We start from the raw sequence: 20,635 nt of genomic DNA on the forward strand, positions 1-20,635 counted from the left end.
GATGTAGCACTGCCAATTATGCTACTCAGCAAGAAGAGACACTTTTTGCCCATGCGTAACCGCCAGGAATTGCGTATCTACTACTACCCAAAGTCACTCAACCATGAAAAATCGTCCGAACGTATTTTCATGGAGCGAGAAATGTTGCACAACTTGATGTTATGTCAGCCAGAACTGATCTTTATTGGTTATTTTCGGTAAAAAATCGCTAAAAAATCGCTAAATACTTTTTCAAAAATCGCTAGATTTATCGCTAGGCGTTAGATCCATATTTTTGGCGCTAAACCGGATGAAAAATCGCTAGATCTAGCGCGAAAATCGCTAAATTGGCAACACTGCTCCAACTATGAATAGCGCCAACCGAACGCTAATCAAAGCAAATTTCACTACAACTATACAGATATAGCTTTTACGGCTTTCTAAGTCATGCACCACCCCTCCATGCTATCCCAGTAATGCATGAGCGCCAAGCAGGGAAGTCATGGATACCAGTGTTACTAATCAGGTCTTTGGTCTGACCCGGCCGGGAATCGAACCCACGACCTACCGATCAAGAAGCCGGACGCTTAACCATTAATCATGATTGCATAAACCATGCAATCATGATTTAAAAATCCCAATTTGGTATCGAATACCGAGGCAATGGTCTCACAATAAACTTCGAATCTGAATTAATTTACCTCATGTTTTATAAGTTTCATAATTTCCCATAAGATTCATAAGTTTCTATAAATTTCATAAGTTTTCATAAGTTTTCATAAGTTTCATAAGTTTCATAAGTTTTCATAAGCTTCATAAGTTTTCATAAGTTTCATAAGTTTTCATAAGTTTCATAAGTTTTCAAAAGTTTTCATAAGTTTCATAAGTTTCATAAGTTTTCATAAGTTTCATAAGTTTCATAAGTTTTCATAAGTTTCATAAGTTTTCATAAGTTTCATAAGTTTTCATAAGTTTCATAAGTTTCCATAATTTTCATAAGTTTCCTAGCACAAAATAAAGGCACCCCTATACAACTCCAAGATTCGAGAGATCATTTGGTATTCGCGTAGGATTTCGAGCGTTGTTCGGTTTCGAGTCTTTACTCGATAGATTAGACAGCTTGATGATTGCTTGCAGACGTCTGCGGTTTTGTTAATTGCTCGCTATCTGGCAATCCGCGGGTCTGGGTATGATGTTGGTTGCCTAATATTGCCTTCAATTACGTCAACACATTATATTAGAATTATACGCTGGATGTATAGACGAAATAACACCGCTCAATAACATGACTATTTGACATACTGTAGTAGCCAAAGCAAATATTTTCAAATAATGAAACACTAGACTTCATCCTGAAGTTTTAAGGCATAAGCACAAGCTATTTATTGGATTACTGATGATGGGTATTGGTACCGCGTTGTTGATATTTCCGCCATACAAAGGGACGGACGGTTTTATCAACTGTATTGCGATGATCTAACATTGCGTACATTCATAAAGCGCCAGGTCATCTACCATCGTGTATTGCATTTGTCCGCATCGCCGAAGATTCGGTTCTTGTTAGGATTGGAGGATCGCTATTGTAGACAACAGCTTGTGTGTGGTTTTTCAGTGATAGTCATTAGTCATCGTCCATTCGTTTGTACATAATCGCTACGTTTTATATTAAGTGATGAAACAGAGCGTTGAGAGGAATTAACCGATTTTGCCAATCCATCGGATACCTTTCTGGTGAAAAATGTCCGCCGATTTGGGAATAGCCTACGCAGCCAACGATGAAGCCATACGGCGCTAGAACATGATTTCCATCTTATAACGATGCTACATATTACAGTTGAAATTCTGAATGCAGGCACCAAACATGCTCACAGCGCAATTTCCGCAATATATTCAGGGCCAAACCGTAAAAAAGGGAATGAGTAAGGCCTTGAGTCTGCCCACGGCTTGACTCGAAAAACGCTTGCTCAAACGCCGTATTTCGAGATCGACTGGCATTTCGGCGTTTGGCATTTTCACACCACGAGACCCACGTTTCGGGCAACACGCGACTCCTTGTAGGTACTGACGGCGATAAAACCTTGAAATAAAATAACCACCACATGTTGACCAAAATGTTCAACATTGATATGACCACTGTCCAGGCGCCGAAAAGACCAGCGCTCGCAGCTTGAACCTCACGTATAAATTGAGACCCACAAAATAAAATAATAAGTCCCGTGTCGAATTGCGAATTTGGAATTGCTTTCGTCTCACGAAAGGATATATCCTTTTAGTTCATCTGGTGTAAACGATTCTAATATATGTGGAGCAATGACAACCTTTATCGCTTCACCCCGATCTTTGGAGCTTTTCAGACAAATCCATATAGTCACAGACCATGCACCCACCCACTCAATCAATTTGCCACTTTCCTCGCGCGGCAATCAAATTGGTTACGCGCTAATATATGGTCACATGCCCAACTGTCGCATGCCCAAATGTCGCATGCCCAACTGTCGCATGCTCAAGTGTCGCATGCCCAAGTGTAGCATGACCACATGCCCAAGTGTCGCATGCTCAAGTGTCGCATGCCCAAGTGTAGCATGACCACATGCCCCAGTGTCGCATGCTCAAGTGTCGCATGCCCAAGTGTAGCATGACCACATGCCCAAGTGTCGCATGCTCAAGTGTCGCATGCCCAAGTGTAGCATGACCACATGCCCAAGTGTCGCATGCTCAAGTGTCGCATGCTCAAGTGTCGCATGCTCAAGTGTCGCATGCCCAAGTGTCGCATGCCCAAGTGTCGCCAAGTGTCGCATGCTCAAGAGTCGCTTGCTATTGTGTCGCATGCTATTGTGTCGCATGCTCAAATGTCCCATGCCCAAATGTCGCATGCCCAAGTATTGCATGCTCAACTGTCGCATGCTCAACTGTCGCATGCTCAACTGTCGCATGCTCAACTGTCCCATGCTCAACTGTCCCATGCTCAAGGGTCGCATGCTCAAGTGTCGCAGGCTCAAGTGTCTGCATATCCACGTGTCGCATGCTCAAGTGTGTGCATGTAGACGTGTCGCATGCTGAAGTGTCGCATGCGTACATGACCCCATGCTCATGTGCACCTTTGCTCTTATGCCCCCATGCCCATGTGTCCATATGCGCATGTGTGCCCATGCTCTTGTGTACCCATGCTCATGTGTCGTCAAGGCTCATGTATCGCATGCTCATGTGTCACCATGCTCAAGTGGCACTTATTAAATTGTCACCATGTTGATGTGTCCCGATGCTCACGTGTATCCATGCTCGTGTGTCCCTATACTTATGTGTCCCCATGCTAACATGTCCTCATGTTAATATGTCCCTGTGCTGATATGTCTACATGCCCACGAGTCGCCATGACCAAAAGTCGCCATGCTCAAGTGTCGCATGCCCAAGTGTCGCATGCTATTGTGTCGCATGCTAATATGTCCACGGACCGGGCCTGTCATATTGAATCCAGAACATCAATTTGAATGGTCTTTGAAGAACTAAGGACAGCAGCCTCGGAACTTCGGTCTCGGAACAACGTAGGACATTTTGGCCTTGAAACTGGAGACTGTGACACAACACATACGGCTTACTGTCTGTAAGTCTGCTGCGAAATCGCCGTTGGAAAATATATTAATCAATAAATACATGAATAAAAGCCGTAACTTAGTATACTGTTACAAGAAATCATCGAGAAGTAGCATACGCAATCTCATAACCCATTCCGGTATGGTACACTGTCAAAATCAATGCAAACAGACGAACACCTAACTTTGAGTAAAATAGATCGAGGAATAGGCTGATCGAATGATCAGCTGTTAGCCGACATCGAAAATGAAATAGCTATCGCAATTGACAGGGGATTGTAAGCAAATGATTTGAAGGCCACAATTTCACAGTGAAATGGACATTGGCGAACATAAAATTATGTGAATATTTGAATGCAAACCGAGAATCTTGGTTAGCTGTTTCATGCGATCATCGAGATATACCATTGGAAATATCATCACCGATCTCGTTATGGAACGCAGACTATATAGATTAGCACAGACCGACACCGGCTTTTGCGTGAGATCCACAATGACGTAGGTAGGCTAAGTATCAGATCAGCGCGCATCTCTACCATACTCGACCTCGAAAACGAAATAACTGCCTCAATCATTGAGTGTCAACTTTAAGATTTGGCACCGTGTTCGATACTAAAATCAAGACATACCGTGTGAAAGCTCATGACAGATCTATGTATGGAACATCGTTAAAATCAATAGAGACCAATAACGGCTTTAGCGTAAATTTGTTGGCGATAAATGAAGAGTCAGCTCTTACTCGACTTTGGAAACGAAATTACCACCCACATAGTTCAGTGACAAACTTAAAACTTGTTACAGCGGTCGATACTAACACTTACCGTGCCAAATGTCATGACCGATCTCGGTATAGAACATCGTCAAAATCAATGGAGACCAATACCGGCTTTTGAGTAAAATCTGTTTGCTGTACTATGTACATGATAGATCAGCACACACTGAACTCCGGAAACGGAATTACTACCATTATCTTTAAGTAGCAAGCCTGAAACTTGGAGCAGTGTTAAATACTACCTTCACGACATATCATACCAAGTTTCAAGAATTATCATGGTGCGAAACACCGTCAAAATCGACCTATTCCAGCAAAGGTCGACTCAACGCATATTACGGTAACCGAGTTCAGATATAGATACGATTGTTACATCACACCTTAAGGGCGAGTAGGCATATTTGCCCCGGTTGCTCGGCCATTTTACGAATAGGAGAGAGTAAATCACCGTTTCTTTATTGTGCGCGGCTTTGAGAGAATAGATAGTGAAAGCTTGTTATGAGCGCTACCGGGGCAAGCCCCGGCTAGGCATTCACAAAGCGAAAACACAGAAGAGAATTCGATTTTCGCAGAGACTTCGCTATGTATGGGCGTTTGTAAGCGAAAGCACAAGAAGAACGCGGGTTTCGCTGTGATTTCGGTATATATTGATTGCTGTGCGTCTATAAATGGTTAAATTGTTATTGAACAGAATTTTAGGTGGGGCAATGCCCCAGTTGCCCTATAGGACGAGCCGCCACTGCTAACAACGCCTTTCAGAAACTGTGGAATCGATATTGGGGCTGGCGAGAAAGGTGCTAGCGGAAAGACTATACATCACCTCGCAAAACTTGATCTTGTGCGGAGCCCCAAATCGTTTTTAAGGGACTTCGTTTTGGCAGTGTCTGGGCCATTGCACGCCAAGACAATATGTGCCCACTCCCCAGTGCCCATCAGCTGATTCTCCCTCGATAGATTGCAAATGCTATCCCCAAAGTCATTTCAGCCGTAGCGTTTATCACTACCGCCGACATGATTACGTGACGATTAATTACCCTCGTTGATCAGGATGCAACCGCTTGTTGTTTTGTAAGTCGTTGTAACGCAGCCGACTTTTAGGCTTCGTGCTAAAAGCATCACCGTTGTTTTTATTTCTTTTAAATAGAAGAGGCTCCACACTTTGACTGCCAACAATCCTAAATTTAGGATTTTACGCATTCCCCTAAAGCAGTGGTGCCCAACCTTTTTCCACCCACGTACCACTTCGAGGTTTTATGCAGTGCTCGCGTACCACCTACACAATTTACGCACGCCGGGGCGGTCAAAAATGTTTTCACCATTTGTGACGTCATAATCACGTATTTGACCTATGTGAGGTGTAATAACTAGGGCGATTTTTTACCTAAAAATCGGAGGATTTCGACCTAGAAAAACTTAATTTTGACATCACGTACGCAAATTAGGTGTTTTCGCGCATAATGTTAAAATTATACTACTTATATTCATCTCTGGTTGGGACTGTCTGTTCTTACGAAGTAGTTTGGCCTAAGAAAGCGTTTTTGACTTAAAGACTGACAAATTTTGAAATCAAAAAACTTCATTTTAACGATATCTGGTCCAGTAGTTACACCACGTGTTAAGGTAGAGTTAATTAGAATTTGTCGTAGTACAACGAAAGATACGTTCCCACATTCTCGGGTAGAAAGTGTCTGTCCTTACTAAGTAGCTTGCCAATAATGGAGAAAGACCGTTCAACAGAAGGAGTTGCTGGCTGACAACACTGAAGTTGTGCGTACTAGGGATGGTGTGAACCTCTGAAAGGTTCAGGTTCGTGTGAACGCGAACCTTTTTGAAAGGTTCTGTGTGAACACGAACATGAACCTCATGACGTCACGTGACGTCATTTTGCAAATTCCAACCCTACATTTCAGTGAAGTGATAGCCTATATTAATGTACAATGCACACGATACCTAACGACGACTCGGGTCACAATGCTAAAGTACATATTGAAGTTTAAACGACGCCAAATGTATCAAATTAGGGCAATCAAATGATATAATGATACCATAAAATCAATATCTTCCGTCGTTTTGCCAACAATTTTGACGATGACTTGCGAGGGAACGGTCTAGGCCAGACCGGACAATGTATTCGGCGTCCGAGCATTGCTACGTTGATATTTAGCAGAGTATAAAACGGGTTTCTATAGCCTACTTGTTACCGATATTACCCCATCAACAAGTTATACAGCAGTAGCCATCACCCCAATCGCACGGATTTGGTTTTTATGATACAATAAACATATGAAGTCAAGATTGCCCCGTACGCCTGCTAGGTTTTTTACATCAGACAACGATATCAATGTCATTGATTGGTTGAATAAGCATCATTCGCTCACAACCTCCGTCTTACATGCAGTGTATTTCGCTATTGATGTTGTGTGATTGTGGGTCAAGCTCACAGCAAAATAAATATTCACGAATGGAAAGTTGAATATTTGGAGCAAACATTTGTAACAAAGCAATTTTTGAGATTGTCAAGGTGCAAACTCGTTTAGTGTTGATTTTTTTTATGCTGCCAGCGCCATGCATAGAGTTGTCCGCAGTTGAAATGCAATAAATTTCAACCAAAGTTGTCATAATGAAGTGAAAGTTGTAATATATGAAAAAGGTTCACAGTGCAGAACCTACCAAGGTTCGTTTGTGAACGTGAACCTCTAAATTTCCGAGGTTCACACACAGAACGCGAACGTGAACCACACGTTCACACCATCCCTAGTGCGTACACTGCTCTGGTGACACACCATGCTGCCTCATTATGACAATGCTGTCATACATCACAATTTTTCAACATGCGCTTCTTGATAAAAGAACCATGAAATTCCCAAGTGGTCTTGCTTCAGTTAGGATATTGCGGTACGTTGACCATAATACCATGTCCATTGCCAACCTATTTGTTTCGTTTATGATCCACGATGAGCATAAAATGGGCCCTCTACAACGATAGGCGCAATAAGTAGGCTACAAGCTGTGAAATATCAAAATCTACGATACAAACGAAATGGAGGGGTCAAAAACATTTTGACTCTGTAAACAATTTTGACAATTTTTTGACTTGACGCGTCAATTTTGACAAAAAAAATCGCCCTAGCAATAGCAAATTCTATTAAACTAGGCATTATCAGCCCGGGTTGATGAGATGCATGGAATTTATTTTTACCACTAGTCAAAAAAATTCAAAATCAACCCCACCTAAACAATAATAACTTCCATCGGTCGAAAAAAAATCTACTCGCGTACCACTTGGAAGACCTTCGCGTACCACAGGTTGGGAACCACTGCCCTAAAGTGACCATGATCCTATATTTAGGATATTTTCAAAAGGCGTACCATAAAGTCCGTAATTGATTCCATCACCGGTCTACGGCTGCATTCGAGGCTACTCAATAGGTTTGTTGTTATTAGCAACCATTTTCGTTGCCGGAAGTACTTTTTTCAAATCACATCTGTATCTGTAACCTGTATACAATAGGCCAACCTTGTTGTGGTTTGTCCACTAGGTGGGTTTTTATAAAATGAGGAGCAAAAAATTGAAATCTTTTTATAATTCCTTGATATTGAAAAAAGGATTTCTTTTTCATCAGATGCACAAGATTAACACTTATCAGTAGGGCAAGTTTTTGTTGCAGTTAAATCCGTGGAAAGTTGCATTTATTCATTTATTTTTGAAAAAAGTTGCAAAAGTTGCATTTTGACCACATTTTGCTCGGTTGTCTAAAAAAAGGTGAATTTTCCGGCTCAGCTCCCGAAATACCCGTAAAAGCGGAACTTCGGTGATGATTTACGATGTTTCAGTCGAATTTGGCCGTGTATTTCACCAAAATTGAAAATACTTTCATGAAAAATCGAAAAAGTTGCATGAAAAATATAGACAAAAGTAGCAAAAAGTTACACTATAAGATTCCTTCAAACAGCTTAAAACAGCATTCTACATATCTTACGAGTATTTAGGAAGCTGCCGGAAGCTGTAAAAAAAGTTGCAAAAGTTGCAAAAACTTGCCCTACTTATCAGCATGCTCGATTCCAGCTAGATATCCAACTAGTCGAAAATTCATTGTTTGCTGGTAATTTCCATAATAGGCCTAGGCAGCTAGTGTTTAACTTGATCGATTTCGAGTCCGCGGACCTTAGGGAACGCGCCAAGAACAGCGCGCGCCATATTTTGGCGACCCAGACGTTATAACCGACGTGATCGCGGTCGAACGCGCCGGCGAACACACAGCACACCATGCAGCTTGTGAGGGATCGTGATGTTAGGCACATGAGAATAGCTTATTCTGAACAACAACAACATCATTTTTAAACTCGAATCAATTTCAGTATTTCAAATGAATCGAATCAGATTGCGAACCGCGTGTTGGTGACCCCAATAGACCATTCCATGGTCATAGTGACGAATGTTCTAACTAAGCAAATATATTCTTTATATCCCATTTGTCAAGTGAAACACATCCAAAATGGAGATTCGGACAATAACTTTTGGCCCAATTGCCTAGCAGTTCGACGCATTCCAAAGCGTGACTTAAGTCTGGATATTTGACGATCGTCTTTCTAAATGGATATGGGTTATCGATATCCTACATAACTAAAGTATTTGCTTCAGGGCAACTCGTGGCACGATGTATTGCGCTGTGCCTTTCCGCGAGCTGGTACCCATGACGTCGCTTTGTGACACTGGTAAAGCTTATCCTACTGATATTTCACAATTATTCGTCGACGAATGTCTGCATAGAACCACTGGATTTGATGAGCGACGGATCATTGGCGAATAGCTGCAGCCTACCGTAAAAAGTGCGTAATACGTACTTGTGTATCAAGATATCAGAGTTACAATCGATTAAATTCGACGTCTGTATTCCCAGGGTATTTAAAAGTATTGGTATAGAGAAGGCGGAAAATACGCTGGGCAACATGGTTGCAACCATGGTGTTTGGAATCATATTCGGATGCCTTGCGTTATTTGTACTTCGGGCAAGTTCAGAAGGTAAATAATGGTACAGATGAAGCTAATGATGAGATTTTATATGAAATAAAATCTGCTCATTCAGATTCAATCCAGACAGAAGCAGATGAAGCTCCCAAATCGAAGGTCATTGTCACTTATGCATGATTATAGGATTACTGATAGTCGGTGACGAAGTCCGTGGTTGGGAAAAAAGCCTCCGAGAAGCAGAATTTCTTGAAGTCTTACTCTATCTTTGACAGTCGATTTGAGTAGGGTTACCACTTACCATAAGTAATCCTTTGTCTTCCCTTTTGAAGAAGTGTCCTCGCTTCGTCCAAATGTCCTCCAGTTTGACAATTTGTCCACGTTTATAGCCTAAATGGCTACCGCAAAATGAAAGAAGTTAAATTTTGGCTTAAAAGATGGATGAAGGCCGACGGTTTATGCGTGAGTCAAATCTGAAAAATGCCCTCTTCTTATTCTCATTTTTCAGTCAACAACAGAGAAGTGTCGTTAAAATTTGGGTTGTTGTTGTTGTTTGAGGCGTTCATTGTGTTTGTCGACTACTATAGTCATTTACACCAGGCCAATTTTCTTCATTTTTATTCCGTATTTGCCGACTGGTAGCACGGCCCTCTTCTGGGCCTTTTTAAGGCACCGCTTACACGAATGAGATGGCGAGGAGGGAAATGTGGGTCATTCGGGCGTCGAGTCAAAGTGATGAACTTTTATTTGGTCAACACATCAAGATTTCCAGTAGATACTTGAAAATCAGCTGTTTTCAATTTCGGTAAACTAACTTTATGATTTCAAAAAAGTGTCCTATTTTTCCGATTCCAAAATAAGTTAACCCTAATTTATGTCCACCTGGTAATGAGCTTTTCGGCATCTCTAAGCCCGCATACACCGATAAGATTGCACCATTTAAACAAAAGTAACATGAACATCCCTCAATCGTCCAATGTAAAGTTAATTGACTAGTCAATATAGTCATGCTTTACCACTTCGAAACCATAGATTACTTCTGATAGTTTTATGGGCGTCGAATATATCTGGAATAGGAGAAGCCTACAAATTATAGTAGGTTATTACTATTATTTGAAATTGTAGTGATGATTCTGGCTTAATTGGGTATAATTCAACTTCAGCGGCAACTAAATAAACTTTTTACAACATATCATAGCGAGAACGCAATGGATGCAGTTTCTTAAATTCTGTTGGGATATGCTGGATCTTGATTCGACCAAATAACCAGAATTTGCAAAAATTCCGAAGGAACAGATAGAATACTTATTCTGCCAGGGAAAATCCGATATTTTCTTACAGCAATACGTTGCCGTCAACATTGCTCCTCAACAAACGATACCGAGCATCGTGTATTTGTCACCACCAGAAGAACCTGATGATGATAACGAACTTCTGTGGTTACTTCTGTTCATCTGGCTCGATAGGCGTGAGTCCTCATATTCGTTCTATACGCGTTTTTTAAATTTCAACCCGAGAAGTTATCGAACAGTAAAAGAATAGGGTTGTTCAAAATATATTTTTTCAGATTCTTGCGATTATTAGCTAAAATTCTTGGGTTGGATAAAAAATGATGCACACCAAGAATTCCAACTAGTAGAAGTGAAGCTACAATTGGAGTTGTGATATTTTGAATAATCATAAAAAATTTAGAAAATTGTCAAATTTTACCGGCTGACCCATTATATTGTTACATTGTCTACGAAAATTATGCAAAACAAATTTGACTTAATTTCATTTCATAGAAGTGAATTTATTCACGTTTTTCATTAATATTTCTTGAATTACCAACAGTAGTTACTTTTTTTCAAATTCAAGATTTTCAATTCGTATAACTTCGCTTCTAGCATTTGGAATCAAGCCAAATTTGCTATGTATCGTTAAATTAGACAACTTGACATTTCCATGGGGTATACAGTAAAATATGCGTAACGTATATTTTTTTAGCCAGCCTAACGATTTTAGATAATAGCCGATTTTAGCAAATAGCCGTAAAAGTCCTAAAACCCTAATCAGAAGCCATGACCCGAAAGGCTCTGGAATTTCTGAGAGTTGTTTATTAAATAATTGTTTAAAAAAACTACATCTACCTGATGATCATTTGGAAGCAGCATAGGAAAGATAGAAAATGTTTCCAGTTGAAATTTGATGATTTCATTTCACCCAGGATCGAAACAAACCACCACCACCACCACCACGGTAGCAACTCCCGTCCCTACGACAACAACAGTGAGTATACGCCGGTTGGTTTACGCGTAGGCTCTATATCAGGGGTGGGCAAACTACGGCCCGCGGGCCGCATGCGGCCCGCAACACCGTTCTGTGCGGCCCGCGAGAGTCTAAATAAACTTTTTAAAAATATTGATAAAATGCGTACAAAAAATCGACTTAATGCAGGGACTTGATCAACTTTTTCTAAGTGTATTTCACCATGATAATTCTAAGACAGTGCTTCTTGAAGAGGCGCGCGAAGCTGAGGTCGACTGAAAAAGTTTTCGCGCCCCGCGCGATTGACGTCCATTTTATAGTTATTGCTCTGTATTTACTCTGAATGACATATTTAAAAATCTCTCATCTACAGTCGTAACGCCACTATATGTTTCTGACGCATGTACGATATTATCAAAGCAATGTTTGGCTTTTTTAAATAAACACATCTCCATGTCGTCACTTTATAATCAAATATCAATATTGCGTTTTGGTTTATAATCCTAATTTTATATAGTGCGGCCCGCGAAAGGATTCAGATGTTGAATGCGGCCCGCGAGCTCAAAAGTTTGCCCACCCCTGCTCTATATAGACTATACCTTTGCATATTACAATGGTGTAGCCTACACAAAATATTTGAAAAACTGCCTGATAGTAAGTTGAGACCGATGATTGGTTACCGATTCAGCGACAGCTTTCAATAATTCGTGGTGATTCAGTTCCTATACACAGGATTGGAAAAGTGGAAAATTTTCAGCTTTTTCAAATTTGATTAAAATTTGCAATTTAGCATTATAGCTATACGCAGTTGGTTTTCCTAAATAGATTAGAACTAGAATTAGCAAAAACTTAATGTATTCAACTCCGAATTAGAGGAAACACAACATCATTTTCATAAGGACGAGAAAGACATATGTCTGTACACCAATGCTGGTTTTCAACCTTTTTCACTACGTACCAATGAATTACCGGGAAAACACAACTTCATTTCAGATGTATATGGGATTATTAATATGGGCGGATTAGCAAATGAGTCGACCCGGAAATTTCGAGACAAATGCATCCCACGAGCTAATCCACCCTGGTTATCAATAACACACGCTAAAAAGGCAAAATCAATATGATGGCTGCAATTGCTTCTTCTCCACACGCTAATCTAGGTGGGGTGCAACAATGTACCCTGTAATTCTTCACGAGTCCGCGCGCACTCACCAACTCACTGCGTGGCCCCTTGGACAACAGTGCTTAAGGACTTGAAAAGGATCATCACTTCGTATTTTTTGTGCGCAGCTTAGATTTTCTGTGCGCAGAGACCGTGACAGGACTGCGCAATTGCGCACGCGCGCAGCTTAGAGGGAACACTGGGTGAAAGTGAATCTAATGACGCCATAAAGTATTGATCTGTGCACTCGGCGGAGACATAGGCCTATCATTAGGAAAATTACGTTAACGATTTGTGAAAAATATGCAATTTATTCCGTACCACCTAAAATGACTTTGCGTAGCCTATACTTCTAATGGTATACGCGCATCACAGATGAAAAACCACTGGCGCACATCAAGCTCTGCATCTCACACGATGCAGTTTCCCTGTAGCATTTTCAGGAAAATCCAGTTATTTTTGAAATAGCCTACTTCTCGACACGTTATTCCGATTCTGTTCCCGTTCGCAGACTCAAGAGACAACCACGTTCGATTTCACGGGCTGGTCAGATGCTGTTGCGGGATGCAGGTATAGACGTACGACCGCGGAATTAACCTACAGTGCAGCACGGGATTATTGTCGTGACGAGTGGAACGCTCAATTGGCATACGTCGGAATAAAGGCGGGCCAAATGACGTGAGATGATTATGTTTGGTAGGGCTGCTCAAAAATAACACTCTGTTTCGAATTCTACTGGCTGCTTGATAAAATTGTTTGATTACCTAAAAAACGCTACACACAAATTTTGGCTCAGTCCCAACCTGTAGAAGAATTGCTATATATAGGACAAACTTTGCATTTATTTGATAAAAGTAAATATAAAAAAATCAAATTTAGTGGCTACCCCATGAAATTGTTGGGTTCTCTAAAAAACGACGGATATCAAATTTGACTAAAATTCCAACCTGTATAAGATGCGAAGTTATGGGAGCACAAAATTTTGGATTTGAAACATAGTATTTAAGGTGGCAAATTCTTCCACCGTAAATACGATTTTTTCTAACCCAAAATTTTATAATTCAAGCACTTTGCTTCTACCGGATGGAATTAACCGAATTTGATGTGCATCGTGTTTTAGGCAATCTATCAATTTTATTAAGTAGCCAGTAGATTTTGAAAAAAGTTGTTTTTTGGATAACCCTATCAGACATGGGGTAATCGCGATTAGTAATCGTAATCGATTACGACGATTACAGCATTTTCAAGTAATCGTAATCGCAATCGATTACATTCGAAAAAATCCAAAGTAATCGTAATCGTAATCGACTACTTCACATATATAATCGATTTCCTTGTGAAGAAAAATTACTTTTTATTTGTACAATGAATATGACATAACCGAACATTGGTGAACAAGGAAGAGATATTATACCAGGTTATTGATAGCGCAAACGGTCGATTTTCGAACGCCACTGCTCATTATTACGTCACAAGTATTAGCTTTGCTCGTCCTTACGTAAGAAGTATCCACACGTACTAAATATGGATTCGATGTACATTGTTGTGTGATAGATAGAGCAGTGTAAGCCATGCTGTATATCAGGTTATCAATATGCTCCAGACGCCACTACCTCGCAGTAAGATAATAATCACCTCTCGGCTCTCTGTCTAGTTTCAAATAGTAACTTATGTATTGATGTTCGGTTATGCTTAGTTAAATGCAGTTTGACCGTTGCTGCTTGGCGAGCAGTAAGCCTATCTATGTAGTATACGTATGTATTCTACATATACCGGACAAAGATTTGAAATTTTGTACTCGTCAAATAAAGCATTACGATGGTTAAAATCAATAGCTGCTGATATATATCATAACCGAGCCGTTATTTGCCGTTTCTCGTATCGGCAGCTTGCAATATCTGTATTAAGTGAAAGGTCGAATTTTAAGTTCACTTTATTTCATTCTCATATGACTCTGCTTGAAACGGGCGCCAATCGTTATATCACAATTCTTCACTCGACATTCAGACCTGTCGCCATAGCCATCCGCTTAAACACCATGTTAGCGTGGGTTGTAGGTACAATCAGGACCAAAACGGCAATTCATCCCCCACTCCAAACGTTGGTATTGGTAGGGTTGTAACCAAGTCACAATGCTCCGAGTCACAAGTCAATCTCACTTTTATAGTTTTGACTCGAGTCAAGTCGAGTCATTTTCAATTCACCCCCGAGTCAAGTCCGAGTCCAAGTCAGCTAGTATAGGGTCGAGTCCGAGTCGAGTCAAAGTCGTTATGTTCATAGACCAGTTTTCAGATCAATCCTGTTCAACCCACTTTTTCAACTCTGCTCGAGTGATATAGAATGGCTCGTATTCATAATATCGTAATTTTCATCAGTTTTCACAGTTTACAGCCCTATCTCCAAGTATCGGGACTGATAGGCGAAATATAGATAATGTGGTAACTTACTATTCTTCGAAGTTACATGGAATGTCTGTCTTGGCCGTTCTAGTCTCAAGTCATATGACTTGGTTCGAGTCGAGTCAATTTACGCATTTGAAAAAATGACTCGAGTCAAGTCTAATCACCAAAAAATTGCGACCAAAGTCGAGTCATGAGCCGAGTCATTACAACCCTGGGTATTGGGGCCCCATAGGGTGGTCAGTTTTCAAGTTGATGACTGAATTTCGTCAATAATATTGGTAATTGCATTATATTGCTATTCATTCAGATTTACCGGTAGAGCTGGGGGCACGTAATTCATAATTATAGCATCTGGTATGTTGTTATAATTACTTTATTGTATGTTGTAAATTCGTGACCTCTCGTGTTTTATATAATCAAAAGATACTGTAGTCGCCCAAACGTAGCAGACTAAAAGAAAAACTTTCGTGAGACGCACACACAAATTGTCATGTCTTCACTCATCATTCCTCTGTGAGTGCCCCGAGTGGCATTTGCATTGTTGGGGCTCAGATTGGAAAGACCGGACTATTCGTCACGACCACAGAGCGCGGCTACTGACAATATACACATACCCAAAGTTTTGGCCAAGGTCATTCTTTGGTAGCACACTTTGTGGAGTTGCATGTTGGCCGAAATTGCATACGTCTTTTGGTGTATCGTGGCGGGGTAATGACCGCCCATGAAATGCCTATTCCTATAAATTATGCGTGCCTTTTTCTTGAGGGGGAGAGGTATGCATTTCAAAATCAAGCTATTTAGAGACATTAAATCCCGAAGCTCGAAGAAAATTTTCAAGTTAATTAACTCTCTTGATCATACTCTATAATAATTTATGTTGATTTACGAAATACTTTTGAGTCGCCTTCGAGCTCGCTCCTGGTCCTATTGGGGAGTTCGGGGTGTGGCACTTACGGACCTGGGAAGAATGCAAATCTTCGGGTGCGATGAATAGTCCTCTATAGAGTTGGGCAATGGGTACATTATGACGTAACAAGCAAATGACGTATGATTTAAATGGAAAGTTGATATCTCATTAGTAGGGCGGTTTTTTTTTTACCTAAAAAAAAGAAAATTTTGACCTAAAAAATCAAAATTTTGACTTTTTTTGACCTAAAAAAACTGAATTTAGACCAAATTTTGACCTAACGTATGCAAATTAGGTGTTTTCCCACATAATGTTAAAATTGTACCACTTATCTTCATTTCTGGTTGGAACTGACTGTCCTAACGAAGTAGTTTGGCCTGAAAAAACGTTTTTGGCTTAGAAACAGGCAACTTTTTACATGAAAAAAAAAATATTTTAACGAAATCTGGCCCTATGAAGAATTCCAGTGGTTACAATATGTATTATGGTGGAAATAATTAAAATATTTTATAGTACAACGAGAGATACTTTTTCCAACAATCTTGGGTAGAAAGTGCACGTCCTTACTAAGAAGCTTGCCAAGGACGTTCAACAGCAGGAGTTGTTGGCTGACAACACTCAAGTTGTGCGTACACTGCTGGTGCTGGTGACACACCGTGTTGCTTCATTCTGACAATGTTGTCTACATCACAATTTTTCATCATGCGCTTCTTAATGTAAGAATGATGCAATGCACAAGAAGTCTTTCTTCATTTAGGATATTGCGGTACGTTGACCATAACACCATGTCTACCTATCATTTGTTTTATTTGACCGTTTATGATTCACAATGGGCAGACGATAAGCCGTTTACAACGGTAGGCCTATAAAATAGGCTAAAAGCGGTAAAATATCAAATTATAAGTTCACCAACAGTGCAAAATCTACAATACAAACAAAATGTAGACGTCAAAATATTTTTGACTTTATGAAGAATTTTGACAAATTTTGACCTAACGCTACAATTTTGACAAAATTTTGACAAATTTTGACATGTCAAAAAAAAACCGCCCTACTCATTAGACGTTTTCATCGCAAGCCTTATATTGTATTCCAATATCTCCTCTGAAATTAGTTCTAAGAAGCAAAACAAATGTAATCGTGAGTAATCATGATTACTTTTGAAATCTAATCGTAATCTTAATCGACTACTTCCTGATTTTGCTGTAATCGTAATCGTGGGATTCACAAGTAATCGTAATCGCAATCGATTACATTCGTGAAGTAATCACCCCATGTCTGAACCCTATTGTACAGTCGTAAAATGGATTAGCTGATCTGTGGTGGATGAAAATATTATCAGTCATGAAATTCCCAATATCGTATAGGCGTGAAATGTTGGAAAACGTACCATCCTACGGTATAGTCTTCCGTGTCATCAGTTTAAAATCTAGCTACTGCAACTATAGACTCAGACAATTAGATAACTTCTGTAGGCTAATCAGACTGATTAAAGTGAAACGCCGGTAATTTAATTCTAATCTAATTTGTGAAAGGTTTATATCCTCTTATTTCAATTCTAATCTAATTTCTGATTTTCCTGAAAATGCTGCAGGAAAAATGTGCTGTGCGAAACGAGCCAAGATACAGACATTTGCCATTCTCGCGCTTATGAGGACGACCTCTGACTTGATACGGAGTGAACCTCCTATTTGTTGTATTTCTAATTCTAATTCGACTTCCGAGTTTTTGCGAATTCTGCAATTCTAATTATGATCTGACGTTGACCATCTATCATTCTAATTCCGATATAATTTGGAAAATTTGAAAATCTCCTAGTTGTCCGACTGTTTTCTAGGGCTATTCGCACTGCTGCTGGTAACGGCGACGTATATATTCAACTTGACAATATCTCTGGGCGATGGCAATGGGGTGACGGAAGCACAGATGGCGCCACGAGCACGGACATCATATGGACCGGCAGTGAACCGGCTGTAGGATCATATCTTTGCGCTGTGATACCGGATGATGGCACAAAAGCCTCGACATCGTCGTGTGATAGTAGCGAACCAGCTCTGTGTGAAATATGTCCTTAATTATATCTTGACCAGACTTGTGCAAACTACTGATTTAGTTAGTTTACGGTCAACAAACGAGTGTTTTTTTAATTAGGTATAGCTCTCGTTGCGCATTGTTAAAAGTCAGTAGTTCTATAGTTCGATATAGTTCCAGTTGTGGATTTTGAAAAGTTTATAGTTCTAATTCTACTTGGCGCTCAGCATTTCTGGGATAGCATATGGAGTGGTGGTGCAAGACCTAGAGATCCTTGCAAGGCAATATCTGCACCTTCCTTCTCCATCGACGCATGTACAATTGTACATAATGCACTCACGGGAAATGCATAATATTGCATATGCACGGATCGTGTGTGTGTGTGTGTGTGTATCAAGAGTAGTGTATATACCGCAAAAACATCAACGTAACGTCCTATTCCTATAACGTTCTAGTTGCTGATTCTGAAAAGTGAGTAGTTCTAGCTCAACTTGTTCTAGTTGCACATTTCACAAAAATATAGGTACAGAATTATTATAGAAAACACGTGTCGTCGTTAGGCGTGAATCGTGATTCTGTTGTGTGACGTTCTTGCATCCATTGCTAGCTTAGAGTCATCATTGCGAACAGTGGCGTAGTCAGAGCCAGGGGTGGGTTTAGGGGGTCGAAGCACATCCCATTTCAGTCGATCCGATGCCGATAAAATAAAAATTAACGGGATGCTTTAGAATTGAATCCACCTAGCTGTGTTTTAGTTGGCTAGTTGCGGATTCGTGAGGGTTGTTAGTTCTAGTTCTAGTTGCGAGTCTTGAAAACTGAGTATAGTTCTAGTTCTAGGACTCGTTGCGTATTTTAAAAATCCAGTAGTTTGTACAAGTCTGCTCCCGACACATTTCGCTGTACACTTTGTTCTTGAAACGCTGGAATCGGATAATAGCATTGAAATAAATTCAATGGCAGTGTCGCTTCTTCGATGGACAAGAGTGTCGGACTTCGGCACATACAGTAGTTTCCCAACATAATTTCATCCCCGAAATGCAATTACTTCAGGCGTTTCAAGATAAAAGTTTAGTAATATTTTGTGACTTAGCATCAGAGGTGGTCAATAACAAAGTACTTTTATTTTTTAACTCGAACAACAGATTTATTCCGTCAAGATGCTCAGGAACGAAACAAAAGAAAAAATGTCACTTAAAAAAACTCTGGTTACTTCTGACAATTCTCTGCTGAATTCGGACACAGTTTTCGCTTCTTATCGTTAGGTTATGCCACAATAAACAGTACTCCGTCCGTTTTAACACGAGAGGAGTGAATTTAGTGCAACAATGACGAACAATCCACAATGTAGGCCTATTAGTACAAGGCCGTGCTAGCTTCATAGTCGTTTATAATTGAGTACAATTGCGTGCATCTTGTAGAACAGATCGGTACAGTAAAGCTTGGCAGAGAACGTGAAATAACGATGAAAAAAGTATAAACGCTTCGTTGACAGTTGGACAGTTAGTTGCGTTGGTGGGGGTTATCAAAACGTACTATTTTAACTCTAAATGCGTGTGTTACACAGTGATACAGCATACAGCATTTGTTGAATGGCTTGGTATCGAAAATACAACTAACCTGAAGTTACAGCAAATGTGCGTTTTATGCGATCTGTGCCAATTAGGGTTACCATTACCTTAAAGGGGACACGTTTGACGAGGAACATTAACAGACTTTAAAACGGGATATTATGAGAAAAGTGGCGATTGCTCGTAGGTTGACTAAAAAAGGTCACCGGCACCTAAAAACCGGGTTCCACGTGCAATTTACGTTGGGTTGACTTTTTTTTAGATAACCTTCGCATCAATAACATTAAAACACGTTTTCATGTGTATTTTCGTGCGTAATGACCTTTTCGGGTTGTCTCTAACAATCAACGTAATATAAGAGGACGGTTTGCGTAAAAAATGGGACATTTGGGCATCATTGGAGAACATTTCGGGTTTCTTGAAAAACAAGGACAAATCCTCTTTAAAAAGGACATATGGTATCACTGGTATGTCTTAACGCACGACTATGAAGTGAATATTTGATTTGCCGCTGAACTCGTACAAAGTCGTTGCTCCACTTAGTTCGGCCAAAATAAGGAAAGAAGCGAACTGCCCGAATTAAGCGGTGTCGACTATACCTACTTGAGTACTTGTCACACATTTTGGTTACTATGCGTATTCTTGAAGTGACTTTGTCGAGTAACGCAACGACTTGCCATCGTCACATGAATGAGATTTGCTGGATATTTTCCATCATGCACAAATTCTATTCTTATCCCCGCACCTTTCGGCGCTGACGTATTACAGGACCCTTAATGCAATTATATTGTTTTCAGTCGATTAACAGGCGCATATTGCGTTCCATTGACGTTATACAGCGATACATTTACCGTGAGACCTAATGATAGTCCTAAAATTCCTGAAATTCTGTGTTGCGTGGCCGTAAATAGAGAATAACCCGACAAGATGTTACGACGTTTTTCCGTATTGTCTGATCCAATAATATGAGTTTACACATCCAATAAAGTTCAGAATGACCGTATTGAA

General features: G+C 40.2%; 1 protein-coding gene across 2 annotated transcripts; it reads left to right on the forward strand.

Moving 5' to 3' along the window:
* The first annotated feature begins 9,013 nt into the window (after nucleotides 1-9,013).
* On the forward strand, nucleotides 9,014-19,023 carry LOC145446820 (uncharacterized). Of its 2 annotated transcripts, none has more exons than XM_080325194.1 (7): nucleotides 9,014-9,171; nucleotides 9,243-9,364; nucleotides 9,429-9,469; nucleotides 10,652-10,797; nucleotides 11,533-11,578; nucleotides 13,231-13,397; nucleotides 17,866-19,023. In XM_080325194.1, exons 2-7 carry the CDS (start codon nucleotides 9,292-9,294, stop codon nucleotides 18,101-18,103), a joined length of 711 nt encoding a protein of 236 aa, XP_080181320.1. In that variant the 5' UTR covers nucleotides 9,014-9,171; nucleotides 9,243-9,291; the 3' UTR covers nucleotides 18,104-19,023. The 2 variants fall into 2 exon arrangements, with proteins under 2 accessions (XP_080181320.1, XP_080181321.1); XM_080325195.1 differs by having other exon boundaries at nucleotides 9,015-9,171; nucleotides 10,652-10,778; nucleotides 11,517-11,578.
* The last annotated feature ends 1,612 nt before the right edge of the window (nucleotides 19,024-20,635 follow it).

The sequence above is a fragment of the Botryllus schlosseri genome, chromosome 9 (assembly GCF_051294905.1).
Source record: "Botryllus schlosseri isolate E-star chromosome 9, Bs_hap1, whole genome shotgun sequence".
Taxonomy (NCBI): Eukaryota; Metazoa; Chordata; class Ascidiacea; order Stolidobranchia; family Styelidae; genus Botryllus; species Botryllus schlosseri.